The sequence below is a fragment of the Lepidochelys olivacea genome (genome assembly GCF_965140295.1).
Source record: "Lepidochelys olivacea isolate rLepOli2 genome assembly, chromosome: 9".
Lineage (NCBI taxonomy): Eukaryota > Metazoa > Chordata > Testudines > Cheloniidae > Lepidochelys > Lepidochelys olivacea.
The window spans coordinates 25,301,465-25,318,973 of record NC_140419.1 but is presented as its reverse complement, the minus strand read 5'-3'; the positions used below and the strand labels follow the sequence as shown (position 1 = coordinate 25,318,973).

Below are 17,509 nucleotides of genomic sequence, written 5' to 3'. Positions count from 1 at the left end.
TGGCCATCACAGAGGTTCCTATGGACTCACAAGAAAGACATAGTAATTACTTGACTAAAAAAATGAATCACTGTTTCTGGGAGTGATGTTTCCCAAATGCTAATTCAGCACTAGCCCATCAGCATTTCCCTGATGTTAACGTTTCTGCTTCTGCTGCCTGGAGGCAGTAAGTAAGATGATTAGGAAATTTAGGGTAATTCCCAGACAAATGAGGGGTGGGGTTTAAGTATGAACTTGTAAACATCTTAATTTTAAATAGAGTGCATGGCATAATAGATTGCAATGTTTAGCCTTGATTAGTGCTGCAAACATATAGCAATTTGCCATGAGGAAATTTTTAAAGTTAATTTCCACGTTATAACACAGCATTTCAGAATGTAGTACTAGATTTTGTTCTTGGCACTTGTTAGCTACATTTCTAAAGAATAATGATTCACAGAAATCAAAGTTAGTCTAAGATATGTATGATACACAGTACTTTGAAGAGGTTTGTCTTGAAATGGTTTCTTTTTTGCAGGCATGTTCAGCCTATGTGTCTTTCATGATTTCTGTGGCTAAGTTAATTCTCCAAGAAAAAAATCTCACCATCAATGAAAGCCAGATTTCTAAAGAAATGGAAAGAGTTATGGATCTGGAGATAGAGATTGCCAATGTAAGGAAACTTTTCTTTGTGAGTTTTACATAACTGACTTTATTCTCGGTTGAAAGAGATAAGCAGTAGGAATACTTAGGAAAGAACATTATAAACAGTTATGAAGTTACCTTAAATGTGAACACTAAGAAGACATGGAGCCATATTCTGCCCTGAGATAATTAATAGCCATTGTCTCCCTGTAACTGGAAGCTGTATTCAAGACAACACAGCCCATGTTACATTTATATAATGGCCTTCATCTTCAAAGGATCCCAAAACATTTTACATCTTAAACTGATATACCAACTGTATAGGGTAGAGCAGAAGTGTCAGACTTTTCCAAAGTGAGGACCTGAAAGATTGTCTCATGGGCCACCTTCCCTCCCATTCACAATCCTGTGGACCCCTTCCCCTATGAGTTAGGATTTCATAACACCCTTGTGGCAACTATAGCAATTGCTTGTCTGGAAAGTATTATTAGCAAAATGTTGAGTATATTTTTAGCTGTCTTTTAATTTGATAAAGCAGCTGGAAATTAGGAGGAGAATGCTACATGTAATGTGCCAACCTACTGCAAACCACTTGAAGCGATTCGTGTACACAGAGTTTCTTCATTTAAACATAGCAACTCTATACAACGCTTTAGGTTCCAAATCCTAAGACTAGCTTATATGGCAGTATGGTGTCCATAAGACACAGGAGACTGTAAATGGGATGTGCACCAGGCCAATTCTGAAGAAGGTCAGGCCTTGTACACAAGATGGGAGATTAAAGGGCACATGGACCTGAAGGTGCCTATTACAATGAGAAAGAGGAGATATTATCATTAGGTGTCTCCTCCCAAGCAGTAGTATCCTGACCCTCTGCACATTGTTTACTTCAGCCCTCCATAGCTCTAGTGGGGAGTGGGAAAATGACAGAAGAGACTTGGTTCACATACCATTTGCTTAAGAAAAGGCACTTTGAGGGACATTTTAGGGGTCTCTTTCCTCCCAACCCTTCTTGATTTTGGGGGGGTTGGTTAGAGCAGTATTATAGATCAGTATTACAACAGAGTAATATTTGGCCCACACCACCTTTTCAGTCCCTCCCTTAGTCAGCTGTCCCAAACAGATTCTTAGCCAAGAGTTTTCTTCAACAGTAGCATCCCTAACACAGGCAGCCAGAATTTAAATGTGTCAAGGGGGAAAACCAAATGGAAAATTCTGGTACTCATGCACAAAAATATGGGCTCAAAACATTCACAACTTGAAGATTCTGGACTGATTTTCTTCACCCTTGAGTTGTTTTTACTTTCTCAATGAGGAGGACTATAAAACAATCCAAGTTTGCATTTTCTAGCTTCAGCCATTTGAGTCACACCAACAGACTAATGGCATGTGTGTCAAGGAGGAAGTGTAATTTCCCCATTTCCATATCAAAACCAGATGATTTTGATTTTCCTCAGAATCTTGAGAAAGTCACCTCTGGCTGAGGCCAAAGATGGAAAACTTTCAACCAAGAGGAGTTTATTTGATAAAGAGTGAGGGATTGAAATGAGAAGTTAGAAACGAAGTCACATCTGACACTTCTCTATAGCATTTCTATTGGCAAATGCCACGCTTAGTGATGGGCAACCTGCTGTTGCCTAATTTTGAACCCATTTGACCTAAGTTTGAAAGTTCAGCTCCAGTTTGAACAGTAATGGATGTGGAATCTGCATTTGGCTTAGAAAAGCCTGTAGGAAAAGGAGTGCAGAGAAAAAGGTATGATGAAGCCGAGTGAGGAATAATGGAGCACGGTGGAGGGAATGAAAAAAAATAAATATAAAGGAAGTCTTAAAAAGGATTGGAGCTGGGGAGAGAATTTCTAAATTAAAAATGAATGGAGAGGCCAAAGTTTGCTAACCCTACACCAGCAGAGTTGGCAGTGCCAATAAAGGTAGGGGATTCTGCCTTGGATAGATCACCTTCCTTTGAGAAATCACTTGGATCCTTATTGTTTTGTGTTCTCAACTCACCATCATGGGAGCCAAGGTAAGAAGGGACACAAGGACGATATGCTGCCAGATGATACTTCCTCCCCCTCTCTAGTCAGACAAGCTGCAATAGGAGGAGACAGAGGGGAAGTAGCAATATGGCAAAAAGCCAGTATTTCCCTGCTCAGTGCTGCATCATGCAAGTGCTTGCTCCTCTCCTACCCTTAGGGCAGATCTGGCTCGGGGGCGGGGGGGGGGATGCTGTACATTGGAAAGGACAGACGGAAACCCAGGAATGAAGTGGATCTTTGAGGACAAGAGAACATGTGCCAGATGGCTGTTTAAGCAACTTAACTGGGGATAGCCATGGTGCATGAGAAAGAGTAGAAGTATATCCCACGGGTTGAAAGTATCTTAGCAGAGCAAGAGAGCTTCTTGGAAAAGGCAGTGATACTGGCTCTCTAATCCAAAACCAATCCAAAAAGTAGAGACCTATAGTATTAACAGAGATTTAGTCAGTGCAATTTTGTCCTCTCTTTTGACTCAAGCCTACTACATGTACCTGCAAGACATTGAGCAATATATATACTGCCCATATACAGTAGACATGTATCAATGTATCAAGCCATAAGACCTTCAGTTCTTTCATCATTGTCACTTCCTTTTCCTGCTATTGCTATAAATTGCCTCAACTTATATAGTCTTCTTCTGTAATTAACATGTGTAGGCTACATCTAAACCTGAAGACAGAAACAATCCAGTTCTGCTATATAATAAAATGACATTAACAGAACTCCAAAATAACTTCTCTTTGGAGATCAATCATCAGGTGAGTGATTAATATCCAAATATTTTCAAGTCCTATTAGTTCCTGATGAAAGAAACTGTCGTATTATAGAATTCTTTTTGAAATAAAGCTTTTATCTAGAACTGAGGTATTTAAAGTTGAACTATGTACATGAAGTGCTTGAAGATGATAGGCTATTACTGGCTGATTTGGTGCCACTAAATTAAAAACAAGGAGGTGCTCTTTTAAAGCCAACACTCAGGATTGCTGGAAGAGCATTGACTAGAGCTGGTCAAAATTTTTCAACCCCAATTTTTTTTGGGGGGAGGGGAGAAGACCAAAAAATGCAGACTTGATAAACCAAAATGTTTTATGCATGTGTCGAATTCACCAAATGGTTTCAATTGAAAAGATAACCCCCAATACAGAAGGTTTTGGTTCATTTTCTAAATGATTCAAAGTTACATTTTTAAAATAAAATTGAAGGACATTTCAAAACAGAGTAAAAATATATATATATATCCAGAAATCAAGATGAAATGTTCTATTACAGGTTGAACAAAATGTTTTGTTTGACCCAAAGCAAGTTGTTTTTTTATTTTTCAGAACAGCCAGCAGCCTGAAAAATAAAGTTATCCACACGTCTCTATATCTGAGAGCTAAACACATTATTTTGAGCCAGATTATGGCTGGCCTTGCCCCTGCCATCCCACACCCACACCCACCCTATGGTAAGGTTAGAGAAGAGGAGAGAAAATTCTCATTAAAAATTAATTCCGTGGACTTGATTTACTCTTGGCGGGGCAGGTGGGTGAAACTTGCCACTTCTGGACATACAGTCTTAGCTAATGGTCACTGGAAGAGAACTTGGAATGCTAGGCAGGAGTGTATTATTACTGAGTCTTTCCGCCCAAGTAACGTACTTTGAAATACACCTCCTGCCACTGCCTGTTACATAGTATCCTTCTTAATCTCAAAGACTGTCAATGACTTTAAATGTCCCAACCTAAATAATATCAATTTAATTCAGCTCAGCTTATCGCACTTCTGATTTCATAAACATCACATACACTCACAGATCTCAATTAAACAATGACTATACATAAACTGTGGTATCAGGAATTTATTTAGTTTGCTCATAAAACATTACTGCCCTGGCTATTTCTAATGTCATGGGGAAATTAACAGCCACCTCTCTCCTGAAAGTCTGTCCAAAAATGCCTTAAGAAGGTACCAATCAAGACCAAGCCACTTTTCAAAATAAGAGACAGACCTTTCTGAGTGACAAACTTCCTCAGGTGTCAAAGTACAAAGCTGCTTGTGCTAAATACAGTAACTTTCCTCAACTATTTAAAGAGCAGATTTAACTGAACAGGGGGAAAATACTGGAAAATAGCAGCTCAATTATTGTCTCCAATGACAACCATCTTCTTCTAAAATTTCCACCCCCTCAGTCTTCATATTGGCCCACAAAGGCTCTGCAGCCCTCTTTTAATCTTGAATTCCCAGCACAACGGAACAGGGAGTTATGGGCCAATATGCAGATTTTAACAGATCATGTGAACTTCTACACAAAGCAGTGCATAGTTGCAGTTTTCCTAATGGAAACTGCCATATCTACTCACACGGGAAGCTCATTTGGTAAAGTGATGAATGGAGAAGGTTTTTTGTTTTTTCATAGGATTCAATCCTGCAATGTGTTGAACACCCCCATCTTCCATTGAGGTTTCTGGTAGTTGAAGGAGTTAAGCATCTTCCATGTAGTGTTTGGGGCAGCACAGGATAAGGCCAATAGGAGTGTAATGCATGTGAAAAGTAACACATTTTCCAGTGCTGTCAATATAACTGTCTGTGGAAAAGGCCATTACTCTGCCAATATGCTTCAGTACTGACCTAGAGGGAGCATGTATAGGTTGTAGAAGTATAGTCTCCATTCTTACTCAGACCTTGTTCTTTGATGAAACTATGAACAAAGATGCCATGTTGGTGAGGTTAGTCGTACAAATACCCTCCCACTACATAATAAAGTGTGACCAGTAACTCATTCTTCATAATCCACAAAATAGTCTCCAGCTGTCAACAATTTTTTATAACTACTGCCTGTATGGGGGACAAATTCAGTGTTCAGTGAAAGATTCTATAACCTCTTACCAATCCTTTCATCCAGTTCAGTTTCAGTTTCATCTAGTTCCTTGAGCAAAGAGCTATTAAAAACAGAAAACATAATGGCAAGCAATGATATTTCTTATTCAAAGGTTGTTCACAATTACAGAGCATAAAGGATTGGAGACCTATCTTACAGCACCTTCCTCCTACCAGGCCAGGTTTTGCTCTTGCTGAGCCAGCTCATTCCCTAGCGTAATTCTATCTGATGCTCTCTCATAGAATCCAGGGAAGCAGTTTTCCCACACAGTTAGTTGCTTTTTTTTTTTATTTCAAGCCTTCTTAACACAAGAAAACAAAACCTCATAGACTCTTCCCTCAGTGTCTGTGCAAGTTGAGTAGTCCCTTCCCCAAGTCTGCTCCTCACACCAGTAAATTCATCAACCCAAAATGTCATGCCTCTTACCTCTCAGCCTTAGTAACACAATTGGTCCAGCAGCAGTCTTGCAAACAGCCACTAACCCATCAGTTTTCTGGAAGGTACTACCAACTCCTCCCTCCATTTCCTGCTGCCTTCTTTTATGAGGATCAACCAATTAAGTGCCAGCTCTTTTTCCCCAGTGCAACAGGTGGAGCTAATCAGCCAGCCAGCTGCAGGCTTCTGATCCCTGAGGAATGGTATCCCTTATACCTTCACACAGTTTCAAATTTAACATGTTCACGTTTTAAAATAACACACTGTGTAGACTGCATAGGCATTACTCAATAAGAATTTACTTAATAGAAAATTGCTTTGATAGCTGTTCGTCCAAGCTCTGAAGACCTTGTAATAATGAACAGCAGCACAAACGAATATGGGGTTGGACCAGAAGAGGAGGAGAAAAGCCACTTTATTCTAATGGTAGAGTGTAACTCACCCACATAAACCATAGACATGGTCTGTTTCAGTCTGTGTACCTTGTTCACATGTGAATGACATGGAATTCTGAGAGGAGACATTTTGCACAAGCCAGAATGTGGGATGCCCATGTTCTAGGGTGCTCATTCAGAGATGTGTCCAAACAGTTTGTGTTTATGCAGGTGTGTACCTGCCATTCACATTGACTTTTTTTTTTTATTGTAGCCTGCCTTGGTCTCCTTGTACACTCTCAGTGTAAATACAAAGGCATTGTTTAATTTACTGATATTTTAATGTGGTCTCCAAAGACAAGCGCTAACCTTGGTCTGAGATTTAACTGCCTCTTTACACTGAAAACAGTGTTGCTTTCAAACATATCCTTTTCAAGTATCTTGTTTTAGTGAAAATATGGCAGGATGGGGAGCACGAGTAAAAGGATTTGGGGTATGTTCCAAAGCCCACTGGAATACATCTTATTGATTTCACTGTGCTGTGTATCAGGACCTTAGTGCATATGAAAGTACAGGACCAGATTATCATATATATCAAGGCCTTAGTTTATATGCTATTACACTCCCAAAGCAATACAGAGGGGCCTTAGAGTAAATGAAAATAAGGTTCTCAGTGAATTATTAATTTAAAAACTTTTGACTAGAAATTAGAAAAGAAAAGAAAAGAAAAGAAAAGAAAAGAGCTCCTGAAACTGCATAAAGTATCATTTCCACTTTTCCAGATTTATTTTATAGTACCATAACCATTTAACTCACTGTACTTTAAAAAAACAACAAATTCCATATCCTGCACAGTAATTGTCAGCCTGGAGTAATATCATTTCAAATCCTCCAAAATCAAGTATTACCATGATAGCTTCAGTTACAGTAGTGTCACTATTAGGAAAACTAAAGATTAACTGAAACATTTGTTTCACTCAAACATAGTCGAATCCCAAAAAGAAATGGGTAACAATCACATTATTTTAATCTTATTTAATACTTATCCCTAAAATGCATGTTTTTTCCAGCAATTCAACTGGTCAGAATTCATAAATAATATAATGTCAACTGTGAAAATTAATGTTGAGAATGCAGAAGATGTGGTTGTTTATGCTCCAGAATATCTAACCAAACTAAAGCCTATTCTTAATAAATATACTTCCAGGTAGGTATGTCAGGTATGTTTTTAAAATTTGCATTTTATTGCCGATAAGTTCCAAAAGCCTAGAAACATCACCAGCTTATTATTATTGTTTTATTACACAGAGACATTCAAAATTACATGATTTGGCGATACGTAATGGATCTTGTAAACAGTCTAAGCCGTAACTACAAGGACACAAGGAATGCTTTTCGTAAGGTGCAGAAATTCATCTCTCTTTAAATTTTAAATTTGACTTTTTAACACCCACTAAAGGTAAATGTTTTCCGAGAACCAGCTACACAATATACATTTTTTAATACATTTTGAACTTTGCAACTAACAAAGCTGTAGATGTTTGCTGATGTTCCTGCTGGAGTGTGTTTATAATTTATATGATGTATCCTTGATACTTGGAAAGAGGGTGGGAAGCATATTGTTCTAAGGTCTGTCTCTGTGTTATTCTGAATCTGAGTCAATCAAGTGAATGCATGATCAGTTTTATGGCAGTACAGTAATATTTTAATAATATTAGTATTTAGTAATATTTAATATTTTATGGCTCCTCGACTCCTATTGACTTGCTGCAAGCTTTCCAGCACCTTACGGTATCATGACCCATAGCTAGGGTGACCAGATGTCCCGATTCTGTAGGGACAGTCCCGATTTTGGGGTCTTTTTCTTATATAGGCTCCTATTACCCCCAATCCCTTGTCCCAATTTTTCACACTTGCTGTCTGGTCACCCTACCCATAGCCAAACATTATGGGCCCAATATTGCGGTCATTAATGGCACAAACCTGCAAGATGCCAAGTACCGACTGTGTCTACACTTAAAATGCTGCAGCATGTCAGTGTAAACACTCATTACAGTGACGGGAGGGGTTCTCCCATCACTGTAGTTAATCTACCTCCCTAACATAACTACATTAAGATCCTTTCCCCGATTCACCCTGAGCATTTTTCTCTGAAGATTTGACCATTCAGTCAGTTATTGATTTAAAATTTCACATGTTCTGGAGCTGGAGACAGAATGCTTGAAATTTGCAAGTGAAGATGCCAGAACCCTAGCAAAAAGGCCATCAAACCTGTTGCCACCACTTTTTAGAATCTCAGCAGAAGGAGCCTGGCAGATTGCTAGACTGCATATTCAAATAAACCTGCATCTGCTACAAAGGCAGGACTATGACCCTAGCTCACTGGAGTTCCATTCTATTCCCTGAGGCCAAACTGTCAGGTTGCACCATCACAGTTGTTGCCCCTCCAACAGATCTGTTATTGAGAGACTTGGAAAGACAGTGAAAATGGCATGCTCATTAGTATGGTGATGCATAGCACTTGGAGTTGAAGTGACTGTACAACTGTGGATATAGTTATTTCCTTTAAAGAAAGTCACTGGCACCTTCTTTTTTCTATTATTATTATTCTTTAAAAAACAGAAGTTAAATGTTAAAAGCTATATTAATAGAACACTGTAATTGAGAGTTTATGCACAATAAAATAATGAAAGTTAGTGGTATGGTTTCTAATAGACCCATGTGGTCGCCTTACACACATGAATCTATATCAATGCATTGTAGTTTAGCACCATTGATAATCACATGCAGAGCGGATGAGTTTCCATTGTTGTAGGAAACATAAGTTTGGATTTCCAGTGCCAGATTCACCAGTTCATTGCGCCATGCTGGTGAGGCAAAACAGACTTAAAAGCCGCTTCCTGAGGATTCCGCAGGTGTAGGAGAATCCCTGAGCAACAAAGAGCACCGTAATCTCTCTCCTGGCTATTCTAGCCCATGTATGTGGCGTGTGGCCAGGTGTAAGGGGGCACCTGAGCAACAGCTGCAGCAACAACTGCCACCCCGCTTTGGTTTGTGGGAAGCTGGTGTAAGATTGAGCAGCACTGAGGTCACTTTCATGGTCTCCCATTGAACTTGTGCTGAGCACAGCTTGGCTGACCTACTGACTCTAGCCCCCTGATTTCTGAGTAAAAAATGTCGACCATAACATGACAGCGTGATTTTTTTTTGTATTTATTTTTGCTATGTCTGCTTCTTTTTGTGTTTAAAAGTGAATCAGTCCCAGCATACTGTGCCAGTATTGTATTACATGCATATTTCCCCTGATGCAGGGTATATGTGTGTATCTGTGTGAGAAAAAGGAAGCAAAATTAGAAATAGAGGAATTTTCTATTCTATTCAGTGGCAGTGTTGAATCATGTAAGAGTCATGGAAAAGCTGCAACAATGCAAGGTCTTCAGGGAAGCCTGTCGTAGACAATTCTATATTGTGTCCCACTGAAGCCATTTCCTCTCCTCCTAATTCTTCATGTATTTGTTGAGGTGAAAGGAAATATCAGAAGTTTTCCTTTTCACTATCATTAATTCAGTGCAAAGTGCAGCAACTATGTAGCTCTTAATACATGAAGTCCCAGATCTACAATCTTGAAGAAAAGGATAACTCTTTCCTCACTGAACAGGGCTCCAGGGAGCCACCAGATAATCACGGTGTGACTCCCTAACATTGTAATCATTTTGTGATGTCACACCATCACATCAACATCTCTGCATCATCATTTATTAATGAAATATCATGACAAAATCTTTGCAACATGTACATTGATAGTACGAGATACCAACAGCCTCCCTTCAAACAGTCAGGGCTGCCCCCAAAATGTGTGGCTCTCGCTGGAAAGGTGGTATAGCCTATGTATCTGGGGTATTGACTAGGTAGATCCCCTGCTCAGATACCACCAGTGACACTCTTATGGAGCTGCTGGCAGGGCTGTGGTGGAAAGCTCAACCTTCCACCTCTGGGTGTGAATTTGTCCTCTGGTCACAGTGGCCCTTAGTGGAGCACGGGGTTGCAGTTCAAATACAGGCACCAGAGCAGCAATGTGCAGCAACACCTTCCTTATCTCTCCCCTTTGTGGCTATTAGGGGTGTTTTTCTTCCCCCACTCCCTTCCTTGGCTGCTGGAGGGATAGGAAATGTTGCCAGTGACTCCCGTATGTTTGCTCAGATCAGTGTTCAATTTAGAGAGTACACCTCATCCCCACTAACACTAATGATAATTAAATGTAGTCAGTGAGGGTAGATTAGACTCCTGCAAAACTCATAGTCTGGCAATCAGCCACCATTCTCCTTCTGTTTATGTTGACCCAGATGCCATTCCTTTATCTAATGTTTATGTTTAACAGGCACTTTATGGCACAACATCAGAAACAGCTGTTTGGCGGCGCTGTGCAAACTATGTCAATGGCAATATGGAGAACGCAGTGGGACGACTGTATGTAGAGGAAGCATTTTCTGGAGACAGTAAACATGTGGTAATGTTTTCAGTTCACTTAACTTGTTCACCATCCAAGTGGTTAAAGTTTAGTGGATGATGATTTAATAGAAATTGGCTTCATATTAGAGTTGTAGAAACCCAATTATTGCTAAAAGAAAAGGAGTACTTGTGGCACCTTAGAGACTAACCAATTTATTTGAGCATAAGCTTTCGTGAGCTACAGCTCACTTCATCAGATGCATAAAAGTGGAAAATGCAGTGAGGATGTTTTTATACATACAGATCATGAAAAAATGGGTGTTTATCACTTCAAAAGGTTTTCTCTCCCCCCACCCCACTCTCCTGCTGGTAGTAGCTTATCTAAAGTGATCACTCTCCTTACAATGTGTATGATAATCAAGGTGGGCCATTTCCAGCACAAATCCAGGTTTTCTCTCCCTCCACCCCACTCTCTTGCTGGTAATAGCTTATCTAAAGTGATCACTCTCCTTACAGTGTGTATGATAATCAAGGTGGGCCATTTCCAGCACAAATCCAGGGTTTAACAAGAACGTCTGAGGAACGGGGAAGGGGGGAGGTAGGAAAAAACAGGTTACCTTGCATAATGACTTAGCCACTCCCAGTCTCTATTCAAGCCTAAGTTAATTGTATCCAATTTGCAAATGAATTCCAATGCAGCAGTCTCTCGCTGGAGTCTGGTTTTGAAGTTTTTCTGTTGTAATATCGCAACTTTCATGTCTGTAATCGTGTGACCAGAGAGATTTAAGTGTTCTCTGACTGGTTTATGAATGTTATAATTCTTGACATCTGATTTGTGTCCATTTATTCTTTTATGTAGGGACTGTCCAGTTTGACCAATGTACATGGCAGACGGGCATTGCTGGCACATGATGGCATATATCACATTGGTAGATGTGCAGGTGAACGAGCCTCTGATAGTGTGGCTGATGTGATTAGGCCCTGTGATGGTGTCCCCTGAATAGATATGTGGGCACAGTTGGCAATGGGCTTTGTTGCGAGGATAGGTTCCTGGGTTAGTGGTTCTGTTGTGTGGTATGTAGTTGCTGGTAAGTATTTGCTTCAGGTTGGGGGGCTGTCTGTAGGCAAGGACTGGCCTGTCTCCCAAGATTTGTGAGCGTGATGGGTCGTCCTTCAGGATAGGTTGTAGATCCTTGATGATGCGTTGGAGGGGTTTTAGTTGGGGGCTGAAGGTGACAGCTAGTGGCGTTCTGTTATTTTCTTTGTTAGGCCTGTCCTGTAGTAGGTGACTTCTGGGAACTCTTCTGGCTCTGTCAATCTGTTTCTTCACTTCAGCAGGTGGGTATTGTAGTTGTAAAAATGCTTGACAGAGATCTTGTAGGTGTTTGTCTCTGTCTGAGGGGTTGGAGCAAATGTGGTTGTATTGCAGAGCTTGGCTGTAGACAATGGACCGTGTGGTGTGGTCTGGGTGAAAGCTGGAGGCATGTAGGTAGGAATAGCGGTCAGTAGGTTTCCAGTATGAGGTGGCGTTTATGTGACCATCGTTTATTAGCATTGTAGTGTCCAGGAAGTGGATCTCTTGTGTGGACTGGTCCAGGCTGAGGTTGATGGTGGGATGGAAATTGTTGAAATCATGGTGGAATTCCTCAAGGGCTTCTTTTCCATGGGTCAAGATGTCATCAATATAGCGCAAGTAGAGTAGGGGTATTAAGGGATGAGAGCTGAGGAAGCATTGTTCTAAGTCAGCCATAAAAATGTTGGCATACTGTGGGGCCATGCGGGTACCCACAGCAGTGCCGCTGATCTGAAGGTATACATTGTCCCCAAATGTGAAATAGTTATGGGTGAGGACAAAGTCACAAAGTTCAGCCACCAGGTTAGCCGTGACATTATCGGGGATAGTGTTCTTGAAGGCTTGTAGTACATCTTTGTGTGGAATGTTGGTGTAGAGGGCTTCTACATCCAGAGTGGCCAGGATGGTCTTGTTAAACCCTGGATTTGTGCTGGAAATGGCCCACCTTGATTATCATACACATTGTAAGGAGAATGATCACTTTAGATAAGCTATTACCAGCAGGAGAGTGGGGTCGGGGGAGAGAAAACCTTTTGAAGTGGTAAACACCCATTTTTTCATGATCTGTGTGTATAAAAACATCCTCACTGCATTTTCCACTTTTATGCATCTGATGAAGTGAGCTGTAGCTCACGAAAGCTCATGCTCTAATAAATTGGTTAGTCTCTAAGGTGCCACAAGTCCTCCTGTTCTTTTTGCGAATATAGACTAACATGGCTGCTACTCTGAAACCTGCCAATTATTGCTGATATTCATTTCATTCCACTGCAGATGCCCAGGGCAAATTCTGTCTTGGCATGCTTGCAGCTGCTCCAACTGACATAAATGGGAGCTGCACCACTCATTCATCCAGTGTCAGAACTTGTTCCTTGAAAATATAGTAGCTTTGTTTCATTCCCATGCTAATGGCTACCAAGGGCTAGATCAGGAAAAGGAAAAGCAAGCTTATCAGTTCAAGAGAATCTTTGAGTTATCTGACAAACGTTACACAGTACATCATCATGCAGTACTACTCTGCTAATGTTTCTAAGCAAATAGATTTAGTTCCCTCATCCAGTACAGAGGGAACACTAATTGCAAAAGCATAAAATGTTATTTCCCACATTCAGATGTTCAGGTTGGGTTAAGAACAGTGAAGAAAATGCTACTCAGCAATACGCTGGGAAGCACCCATGTCAGCAATCTGTGGTGATGGGATTATGTACCTTTTCCAGGACAGTAAAACAAGCAATTAGCAAATGACCCTAAGAGTGGATGTCAGTGGAGATTAGGCAATCTACAGCTTAGGCAAACTGCAGCTGGCAATATCATAAAGCAGAGAAGGTTACAGAGCGAGGCACTGAATTTGATTACCTTTTCTGAAAACCAACTCTTTTAAATCAACTTAATTAAAATAAATTGATGAATTAAATATTTAAGTAAAATGATTTTGTAAGGTATATTTTCTCAATGAAAGGAGGGTGAATTTAGTTATTTAAAACAGTATTTTATTATGGCTAATGATGTGAAAATACATGATTTTTCCTTTGAGGTTATTACAGGGTTATTGTCTAATCATACATTCTTTAGGATCACTGACCCTAACATCTTCCCAAATAATTATTGCTGCAATAAGTAATAGCCACTTTTAACTTTTGATTCTTTAAATAACAAAGGTAATTGTTATAATTAACACTTTCCACTTGGAAACTTTGCTTTCTGATAAAATTGGCCTTAAGATTTTGTTTGTTTGTTGCTCAATTAATATGCCATTTGAGTAACAACAAGAATGTACAGAACAGATGATGATTTAGGGAAAAATTACTGTATTCTGATGGCTTTTCCCAGGTTCAAGAAATGATTACACAAATCCGTGAGGTTTTTATAACAACGTTAGATGAACTCACCTGGATGGATGCAGAAACCAAAAAGAAAGCAGAACAAAAAGTAAGTGAAAAAACAAGTTTTGATTTGTTTTATAACCCTACTGTAGAGAGTGGTAACTTAAATTGACCAAAAAATCTAATCAGACAGTCATACCATTGCATTTATCTACTGTTCCTTTAGTTAGGTCAGAATAACAGCAATCAAGATAGTACAATATGGAGATCCCTTGTTTTTCCAGACCTTAAAAGTGTACCAATCACACATATAATCATAGTTTTTCAAGCTCCAGACACTACATTAGCAGTTTTCAGATTGTCTGGGAATGACTGATGAGGAAAGGTTAAAAGAGATAAATATGCATGGTTCGACTAATGGGTTTTTAACTGGGGGCAGGGGTCACAACCACCCTGCCTTTCCCATTTACTGAATAGAAGGGGGTCTCAGTTAAGTCCTGGTTACATTGGAGGATCCTGGCATGGAACAGGAAATCCATGTATAGAAAAGGTTGAGAATCACTGGGCTGAGCAGGGACAAAGGGAGTAGATACCCTTTCAAATACAATATTTGTAGACAGTTATAAAGACCAAAATGTAAAGGAATGATTTAAGGTAATTCACTGAGCTAAAATGACTGTAGGAGTAATGGGATGGAATTAAGAAGGGAAACATTTAGGCTGAATATTGTGAAAAACTCCTGGACAGTGAGATCTGTAGAACAGGCTTCTAAGGGCAGAGATAAAGTCCTGTTGCTTTAGACGTTTAAAACTAGGCTGAATTAAACACTAGACAACATACTGTAGGAGACCATCCTTCTTTTGCAGGGGAGATAACCAAATGGGATGATTTCTAATAAGAACATAAGAACGGCCATAGTGTCAGATCAGTGGTCCACCTAGTCCAATATCCTATCTTCCAACAGTGGCTGGTGCCAGATGCTTCAGAGTGATCCATCCCGTTGTCCAGTCTCAGCTTCTGGCAGTCCGATATTTAGGGTCACCTAAAGCATTGTGTTGCATCCCTATCTTGGCTAATACCCATTGATGGACTGATCGTCCATGAACTTAGGTAATTCTTTTTTGAGCCCAGTTATACTTTTGGCCTTCACAACAACTCCTGGCAACAAGTTCCATAGGTTGACTGTGCATTGTGTGAAAAAGTACATCCTTATTGTCGGCAGACCGAGATGAGGGCAGCCTAGCCTAGTGGCCAGAGTCTGAGCCATAGTCAGTCATCGGGAGCCAAGGGTCAAACCAGAAGGCAGAAACTGAGTATCAGATACAGGTTCAAGCTGGAGTCCATAGTCAGGAGCCAGAGCCTAGGATCAAACGAGGTCAGGAACTGGATCAAGCAGGGCAGCAGGCAAGGAGTGGTTCAAGGCATGGTCAGGACAGAAGCGAGGCTAGGTGGAAGGCAGGAGCAGGCATATGGGGGAGGAGGGTAGGACAGTATGATCACTGAGAAGCCAGCAAGCTGCTGCTGCTGCTGGCTTAAAAGCCAGCCTTCTGGCCTCAGCAGCCAATCAGGTGGTGTCGCTAATCAGGCAGGCTTCTGCAGGTCAGCTGTACTGATGAGGCTGCGTGGAGACTAGCTCTGCTGCAGTTCCTAATTCCTGACACTTATGTTGGTTTTAGACCTAGTGCCTATTAATTTCCTTGGGTGAGCCTAGTTCTTAGGGTATGTGAAGGGGTAAATAACACTTCCCTAGTAATTTTCTCCCCACCAGTCAAGATTTTATAGATTTCTATCATATCCCCCCTTAGTCAACTCCTTTCTAAGCTGAACAGTCCCAGTATTTCTAATCTCTCCTCAGATGGAAGCTGTTCCATCCCCCCCAATCATTTTTGTTGCCCTTCTCTGCACCTTTTCTAATTCTAATAGATCTATTTTTAAATGGGCTGACCAGAACTGCCCACTGTATTCAAGGTGTGGGCGTACCATAGATTTATACAGTGGTGTTCTGATATTTTCTGTCTTATCTATCTCTTTCTTAATGGTTCCTAAAAAGAAAAGGAGTACTTGTGGCACCTTAGAGACTAACAGATTTATTTGATCATAAGCTTTCGTGAGCTACAGCTCACTTCCTGTAGCTCACGAAAGCTTATGCTCAAATAAATTGGTTAGTCTCTAAGGTGCCACAAGTCCTCCTTTTCTTTTTGCAAATACAGACTAACACGGCTGCTACTCTGAAGCCTAATGGTTCCTAACATTCTGTTAGCATTTTTGACTGCCGCTCCACATTGAGCAGGTGTTTTCAGAGAACTACTCAGAGTGACTCCAAGATCTGCTTGAGTGGTAATAGCTAATTTAGACCCCATCATTTTGTATGCATAGTTGGGAGTATGTGCATTACTTTGCATTTATCAACAATATTCTAGAGCTGGTTGAAATTTTCCCAATTTTGAGTATTTTAATGACTTTTTCATCAAATGCTGTCTCTAATTTTTTTTTAAAGAAAACCCTGAAAATGGTAGGATTTTTCTACCTAGTATCAAGCTGGTCAGTTTTTTTTGACAATTGTATTTTTTCAAAATTTGGAAAAACCCATTAATTTTTTTGAAAAATTCCTGTGAAATGTATTGTTGTTTTTTCAACAGGCTCTAGGTTCTGCAACATATAAAATAATGTCATTATTGCAACATTACAGTCAGGAAGTTCAAAGTTAGTGTTCCCCAATGAGTTTAACCATCTCCCCTGCACATTTTGCTTTACGTTAGTGTCTTTCATTACATGCTTATGCAATGTAGATGCAATTATACTATATTATATTTATGTACATCCATGGTCATAGAGAATAGTTAGTTATAATCTATATCAACAGTTCAACAATACAGTAGGTTGAGTCCAAGAATGGTATTTTAAGCAAGGTAGTATATTGAGCACCTATTGTACACTCTGTACTATAATTAGTTCTGATATGTGCTCAGCCTCTCCAACCTAAGAAACATTGGCAAGACTATGCAGATTCACATGGATGAGCCTTTGACTCAAATCATTACATTTCAGACTAATTAGTATTAGGCCTTGTTTACACTATAGGGGAAATTTGATCGAAGCTACACAATTTGAGTTACGTGAATAGTGTAACTCAAAGCAACGTAGCTTAGACCTACTTACCGCAGGGTCCACACTATGTAATGTCGACGGGAGATGCTCTCCCGTTGACTGCCCCTATTCTTCTCGATCTGGAGTACAGGAGTCGACGGGAGAGCAATCTCTGGTTAATTTAGCGGGTCTTCACTAGACCCGCTAAATCGACCGCAATACATCGATCGCCGCTCATCAATCCCCCGTA

At 40.2% G+C, this 17,509-nt stretch overlaps 1 protein-coding gene across 4 annotated transcripts in view; it reads left to right on the top strand.

The window, feature by feature from the left end:
* Nucleotides 1-17,509, top strand: part of MME (membrane metalloendopeptidase) — a 67,470-nt gene that overhangs the window by 19,934 nt on the left and 30,027 nt on the right. For all 4 annotated transcript variants that reach the window (XM_084639746.1, XM_084639747.1, XM_084639744.1 and 1 more), the window contains 6 exons: nt 518-652; nt 3,319-3,420; nt 7,401-7,537; nt 7,639-7,732; nt 10,709-10,837; nt 14,180-14,278. In XM_084639746.1, coding sequence (XP_084495872.1) covers nt 518-652; nt 3,319-3,420; nt 7,401-7,537; nt 7,639-7,732; nt 10,709-10,837; nt 14,180-14,278 — 696 coding nt within the window. The remainder of the gene's footprint in view (nt 1-517; nt 653-3,318; nt 3,421-7,400; nt 7,538-7,638; nt 7,733-10,708; nt 10,838-14,179; nt 14,279-17,509) is intronic.